Raw genomic sequence first — 7,985 nt, 5'->3', positions numbered from 1 at the left:
TCATATTTTGTTTTAGGCTATGTATATATGTTTATAGAATCTCCGCATGTATATTTTGTGTTTTGTCCCTCCTAGAGGTCGACTTGGAGATACAGGGGTTTATTTTGTGGTTTGAGTTTTATTTTGGGTTGTATATATACATAATTATATACTCTGGTCGGCCTTAGCTTCGCAGGTCGAGTCTGGAGCTTGCTATCTGAGTTTTGGAACTCTGATATGTATATATATGTGTTCAGTTATATTTCGATTTTACCTGTCCGTTTTACGAATATCCATGCGAGTGTGTCACGATTTTCTGTTTATCAATTTGTTTAGCTTGTTCTTCAAGGCTCCTAAATATGATTTCACCCAACTATATCTATGTATATATCATTTTCTTTTAGAGGTCGTAATACCTTGCCACCTCTGCTTTACGACTTAAGCGTAAGGCCCTGTGTGGTAGGGTGTTACATTTTTTCTAAATTTTCAGATTAATTACTTATATTACAAAAAAATACAAAAAGAATAATATACTATTTTATTTTCTAATAGCAGGTCATTTCTTAAAGGCCTACATTACCTATTTTGCCTAAATTAGCATTCAGTTTACATAATAAAAATATTTTTATTTTATGAGATTTTTTATGTTATTTTAAAATATTTGACCCAATTATATTAGATTTTTATTTATCCAAAACTATATTTAAAATTTTAAAATTCCATAAAAGGCAAAAGAAAAGAAATTTCTCACAAAAAAATATTTTATCATTATAAAATAAAATTATTCAAAAGAGTTATATTTAACTTTATTTTTCCTGATACATAACAGCAATTCAGTCATTCTAAAATATTTGGCTAATTATTAAACAAAACTTTATTTTTCACTAAATTTTCTTTCTAAATTATTCTCATATGATATATGATGTGTGTTTTATCCACATAATTTGCAACAGAAAACGAAATTAGTGATGAGTTTGGCTTAACTGATTGTTGGAGTCCCATCCAGCGTAACTGACAACTTGTATTAAGGCTTCTCTCCATCTCTTGACCTTCTCACTGTCTCCTCCCAATCTCCCTTCATGATTCCTGAATGCATCCTCAAAGGTTCTTATTTGGTGCCTCACATCAGAAGGTTCCATACCATAGAACACCGGCACAATCTGTAGCCCCAGGTTGTTCTTGTACTCAACAATCTTTTGGAGCTCATCCAAGCACCAAGTAGAGGAAGCATAGTTTGGTGAGAGAACGACGACCGCGAACATTGAATCTTCAATTGCTCTGAGAAGTTCATTTGAAATGGCCTCGCTTTGGGGAAGGTTTATGTCATCTTTGTAGATTGTGATTCCCTTTCTGTCCAGTGCGGCATATAGATGGCTAATGAATCCTGCACGAGTGTCTTCTCCTCTGAAACTCAAGAACACGTGATATGTGCATGATCTTGTTGGAGGAGGAGTAGAAGAAGAAGAGGCTTCACCTACAGCAGTGGATGCCATACGTACCGTCATCAATGCAAGCTTCAAAACTGTATAACGGATATTTAATTGTATGTGCGGCAAATTAAAGTTGTGGTTGAAGAGGAGAGGGAAGTGAATGAAAGATGCTCAGAGGAGAGTACGAAAACACAAAAACTTTTTTTGACCTTTTAAGGTTTAGTATTGGATAACGACCTTCTCAACAGACCCGGTCATATGAATGACCTTGTCTGATCTCTTTCTTGATGCTATTTAGGGAGACAACCATAACAATAGCCAATTATTAGTCGAAGAGAATCAACCATTTTTGTGATTTGTAGTTATCAAATAATCATCAATAATATTTTTAATAGTGTGAGATTTGATTCAACAATATAGAATTACTTATTTTTCTTTTGCTGGTTACATGCTCACCAAAATAAATTTAATAAAGTTGTTAGTTTCTTAGACTTTTTTTTTATTAGTTAGGCTCCAAACAAATCCAAATCTAAAATCAATTAAAAAAACATATAAAATCTAACAAATAAAACATCTAAAACTAAAAAAAAATATATTCAAAATATAATAAAAAAGTCTAAAATATTTAAAATTAAAAAAATATTTTTTTAACAACTTTTTTAATTATTAATTCACATAAAATTGACCGTACGTTTCTATGTACTTTTTGTTTTACACAACTAGCGTGATTGCTAATTAATCATCCAACCACATTTATTTCACCGTAACGTAATTTTCATCTAAATATAAGAGAAAAAGTCTTCATATATCTCTCATATATATGAACTAACTGCTAAGCTAACATAGTATAAATGGCCATTCAATGAACACGGTGCATGGATATTTAATTTTGAGGAAATATCTAACCCGGTCTTTGACAATTACTTTAAAAAGATTACGAAGTTTTTAATAAAAAAAAATATCTAATCTAACTTTTAAATTTTACTTTTATAAAATTAATTAGTCTTTGTGTCAAAATAAAAAATAAAAAAATATTACCATAAAAACTAATTAGTTTCATAAAAATAAATCTTAGAGGTTGAATTGAATATTTTTTTTATTAAGGGTCTCGTTATATTTTGAGATAATTATCAGACCGTTTAAGATTTTTTTCTTTAATTTTTAGGATAAAAAAAAAAGTTGCACTAATAATACTCTACTATAAATGTAATAGCCAAACATAATAAACAAATAAATAAATAAAAATCTATAAAAGTAGATGGATAAGTTTACCTACATTACTTTTAAGACATTTTTCTTTTTCTATTAATGTCATGTTAGCAACATCGCTTACTTGGCAAAACTTTAGAATCAACCACTCAATTTTTGCCAAATCAACTATTATTTTTGTCACAACCCAAAATGAGTCATAACCGGTACTTAGGAAAATAAACCCCTAACAAGCCTAACAAACTCAAATATAAGTTGAATAAGAAAATTACAAATATTTTACAAGTTCTAATATAAATAGTTATATATATTTAACAAAAAATTAAAATAATTAAGAATAGTTGGATCCTACCTGTGACATATGGAGCATATACATCTAGAAATTCGATAAAAATAGATACTCATTGCAGATCGTGACTTTTGATTAGAATGTCTCACATAGTCAAGCATTTGTTCTTGAAAAATATTTTTAGAAAAAAGGATGAGTTTTGCAACTCAGTGATTAGACAATACATCTATAATCTACATGAGACCATATAAATATTAGAAAATGCTACTTGTATAACAAAATTCAGCCTTTGATTAGCCTTTAATATTATTTAATTAAAACATATTCCTATTTTTTAGGATACACATTTATAATTAAGATTAATTTAAATTTTAAAAATTAAAATTTCTCTAACTTCCTACACACTTTATAATTAGTTATTATTTCCTTTTTTTACGTTTCTTTTCTCTCTATAACACAGTTTTTTTCTTTTATATTTTAATTTGTATCTGCAGAAAAAAATTTCAAAATCAGTGCATTTAGAAAAAAATTAATCCCTTACTTATTGTACCTTTGATAAAATGCAGGATCAGTTTTACGAATGGTCGAATATAATTATATACACAAACTAAAATATTTTCAATTGTAGTTTTTTTTTTCAATTGTAACACATCTAAAATTATTAAGTTATACAAAAAATATTTTTAAAACACATCTAAAATCATAAATCTAAAATTTAATTTAAACATTAAAAAACAATTGCAACACATCTAAAATTATGAAGTTATACGGAAAATATTTTTAAAATACATCTAAAATCATAAATCTAAAATCTAAATTTAAACATTAAAAAATAATTATAACACATCTAAAATTATGAAGTTATACAGAAAATATTTTTAAAACACTTCCAAAATATAGGAATTGCACGTGCAAAAATAATTTAACATTGCAATATATATGAAAATCTCTTCAGGCCATTTTATTCGATTTTTTATTAAAAAATCAGAGTTAAAAAAGTAATGGTGTCAGAGACCCATCCAAACCTTAGGTAAGTTTTCGGCGTGGACGAATGGCGACGTTGATGCGAACGAACGGTGACGAGGAGGAGGAAGTCGGCGACGAAGATGAGTGTTGACAAAGGGAAATGTGGCGTTGTGAATGAGCGCCGAGAAGGAGAAAGGCAGCGTTGAGGATGAGTGCGGAAGAGGGAGGTGGCGCGGATGAACGAAGACGGAGGATGACTTCTCGATGTGCACCTCTGAGTTCTTCTTTGAGTGTTTTGTACGAGTTTAGTTAATAATTTGATGGTTTAAGGTTTATTTTATAATTGTAAAATCAAAATTTTGAATTTTGAATAATTTGATTTTTAGATGTGTATTTAAATTATAATATATTAATAATTAAATATATTAAATTTGAAACAGAAATTTAAAATTTAAAATTTAAATTTCAGTTTTTTTAGATTGTATTTTAAATGTGTATTTAATTTTAAAAAGACAATAAATCTATTCATAATTTTTAGATGTGTTTGTTTTTTTTTTAAATTATTGTAATAAAAGGCTGAATGTTGTACCATTTTTAAAGAATACCTAGTTGAATTGATAAACATTATTATCAAAGTAATTATAACTAGAAAATAATAGTTGATAATAATAATAAGTGAATCAATAAGGGAGTTCTCATACAAAAATCAAATCAAAAGTCCACACTTGGGCAGATCCACCTTTATGGGTAGTCCTTTCCTCTAGTGTCTAACGTGTGACCTATACGTTAGGCTAGCAACACTCCTGCTAGCTGGGGTCTGAGTTAGATGCATCTAAGTTAATGTCATAACCGCCGTTAACTACAGTTTTCTAATACGAGCCTCCCAAACCAATTCAAAATATATAATTTCAAATACAACCAATCCTTTGACCTTTCAAATATATAAGGTATCGAATCAAATCAAATAATACCTTCTCATAAAAAATCCCTTTCAATCATATAAATGTCGAATATACTTTAAATATTCAGAGTATATATAAGTGAGTATCAACAATATTTCAATGTTCCAAAAACACATATTCAAATAAAATCGAAGATTAAAAAATAATACAAACTTCATCAAAAATATATATGGTCTCAAAAACAGATATTCAAGTAAGAAAAAAATTTAAAATAATGCAAAACTTCATCAAAAATATATACAGTCTCATATGCAGATTAAAATTTTGAATTTCATAAAAATAAATATTTAGTTCTAATAAATCCATTATTAAAATCAAATTCAAATCCTTGGTTAATAACTTGTAAGTATAGCATAAATTCAAGCAGCATATATAAAAAATATTATAGATGTAAAGCCAAATAATTATAAATGTAAAGTCTACTCACAATGTGGTCCTAAGGGACCGAAAAGACCAAACCCGAAGTGCGAAATTGACAGGTGAGGTGGATCGATGTAGAATGAAATGAAAAGACACAAGATTTAGACCGGGCAGCCGAAAGTTGCGGCTGCAACAACAGCAGCATCCATTTCGTATTGCAACATCAATGATCATAGCACCCAAAGAAAATATTGGATTCAAATTGAATGGAAGACAACAAGAAATAGTGCTGAAAAATCCAAGAAAAAGCAGAGGTTCAATAAAATCAGAATGGCAGGATACGGAAGTGAAACAGATTCAAGGGAAAAGAGCGAACCAGAACGGCAACAATGGCAGCGAACAGCTCGACGGTAGCAAGGAGGTACAGCGGCAAGGTGGGAGCTCTTTCTCCCCCTCATGAACTCGCCTCCTTCTCCCTCCTATGTTCGCGGCTCACGGAGGCGGCAACAGCTTCATCAACGATGATGCAGTAGTGGTGGGGGAACGGGGGTCTCCGACGGCGTGCTAGGCAGCAACCAGGCACGACAGAGCTGGTGGCGTCCTCTCCTCCATCGCGTTTCCCACAACAGCAGCTCTCTGCCTCAACGGCTCACTCTCTCCCCTCTTCGTCAGCACCAGCGGCGATGCGTGAGACAGCGGCTCTACGGCAATGAGGCGCGACACTGGCGTGCTCCAAGACGAGGGCAGTGACGGCGGACAGCCTCCCTTCCTCTCTTCTCTTCTCAATTCCCTCACTCTCCCCTTTCTCTTTTCTTTGCTTCCGTTCCTTCTTCCTCTTTCTCTGAAATGTGTGTGTATGTGTGTAGGAGGGAGGGTGTGAGTTTTATTTTGAGATTAGAGTTAGGGTTTGATAAAAGGGATAAGGGTAGAATGAGTATTTTGATAAAGTTAGAGGATAAATCTAAAATGTTTTAAAAAAAAACCTTGGGATATTACAATTTCCAAATCAGCAAAAATGTAAAATATACACAAAAATATACAAGTAATAAAAATATAAATTAGGCTGCACAATTACTAATGACAATAATTAGAAATTAATAATATAACCAAATTTGTAACCTACAAAAATTAATGTATATATTTATTATATTTTACTATTATCAATATAATAAATTTATAACCCCAATAATTAATTTATTAATATCTATAAATAACTCATTAAATGTAATAAACATTCATATTACAAATGCCATAATAATCTATTAATTATAATAAATTTTACGTTACAAATATTTAAATTCCATACTATTTGAACTACTTGTAATCTTATATAAGTCTCCCATAACTATTTCTTCAAATAACATCAAATTTAGCAAAAAAAAATTATTTTCGCACTACACAATATCTCAAATTTACTCAATGGAGCATCATCCTTTGGACAATATCACCAAACAAACAGACAATTGATTTATCAAAGTTAGCGTAGTTCATTTATAGGAAACATTAACACTCACAAATGAAGAAGAGTTTCTTTACTTAAAAATAATTATATTAGATGAAAAGGTACAAAACAAACATATTTATTGTATTTTTAAATTAAACATTTTCTAACATTCTTTTAAATTTGCAACACCTGAGATATTATCTGACAGAATGGGTCAAAAAAAAATATTAACAGTTAATTTCACTTTATGCCTCGGCAAATTTGAATGTGTCTTCTTATGCTTGTCAAAATCTCACTCTATGCCTCGGCAACAAAATATTGAAAACATATTGTCGGGCTCAAGCGTTTACAAAACAATTAAATTGGTCTCTTAATTTTTATGTAATGATTAATCTGGGAATAGATTCTCTCAATTTTTTTTAACAATTGAGAGACTAAAGTGTGATCTTTTATCATTAATTTTATAAGTGGGACTAAGAATAAATATGAAAAATAGAACAATAAAAAGTTAGACATCACACTTTATACTCTCAATTTTTTTTAACAATTGAGAGAATCTATTCCCGATTAATCTCCCAGTTTGTTTTGAACTATATGAATCAACTTAGTTCCTTTTTAGGTGACCAAATAATGAAGATAAAAAAACTGAGGTACATTAATTGTCACGTAACATCGTGTCATAGGCAACCAACTTATATTGCCATGTAGGAGAGTTTCTGTAATGTGAGCATTTGGAGGCTGTGTTTGTGTTCATGTGCGGTGGGTTTTCGACTTTTTGGTTTGAATGTTTTTGGAAAGACTTTTAAACTGGGTTTCATGGTGTAATTTGATGCAATGAGGTTATAGGGAATTGCTTTTTATGGGTGAGAGTCTGAGAGAGGTGTTATGAAGATGCAGCTAGAGCTTGATGATGTTTTTTAACTTCTGTTGCATTAGCATGAAGTGAGGTTTGTCAAGCATAACAAATCAGATTTATGTTCATTACAGAGGGAAGGGGAAAATCTGCAGGCCAAGTGGAGCATTAATGTTAATTTAATTGCATTCTTCTAAGTTTCCAAGTGTTTTGACATGCGATTACTGATAAAGAATAACCTCCATGTAAGCAAGACATTCAAGATTTGAGCAAAATGGAAAAGCAACTAACTCAGAGAAAAATGTTAACACTTCAGCAAAAACAAAACTAGTGAAGCGCTTGGACATATTTTAAATCTCAAAAATAGTACACTAATTTATTTATAATATATATTTTGTATTTCTTTTATATTAGTGCTTAATTTATTTACTAATTGAATCATCCTATTAAAGTAGTTTTCTTATTAGTTTCTGCGAAAGATCATTTTCTTAAG

At 30.3% G+C, this 7,985-nt stretch overlaps 1 protein-coding gene across 1 annotated transcript in view; it reads right to left on the bottom strand.

Annotated features, from left to right (window-relative positions):
* Nucleotides 1-1,472, bottom strand: part of LOC127746694 (TMV resistance protein N-like) — a 13,641-nt gene extending 12,169 nt beyond the window's left edge. Inside the window, exon 1 of the mRNA XM_052260683.1 lies at nt 996-1,472. Within this exon, the coding sequence (XP_052116643.1) occupies nt 996-1,472 (477 nt within the window). The remainder of the gene's footprint in view (nt 1-995) is intronic.
* Between the last annotated feature and the right edge of the window lie 6,513 nt (nt 1,473-7,985).

The sequence above is a fragment of the Arachis duranensis genome, chromosome 4 (genome assembly GCF_000817695.3).
Source record: "Arachis duranensis cultivar V14167 chromosome 4, aradu.V14167.gnm2.J7QH, whole genome shotgun sequence".
NCBI classification, from domain to species: domain Eukaryota; kingdom Viridiplantae; phylum Streptophyta; class Magnoliopsida; order Fabales; family Fabaceae; genus Arachis; species Arachis duranensis.
Note: the sequence above shows the minus strand (reverse complement) of the source record. Positions and strands in the feature narration are given on the sequence as shown.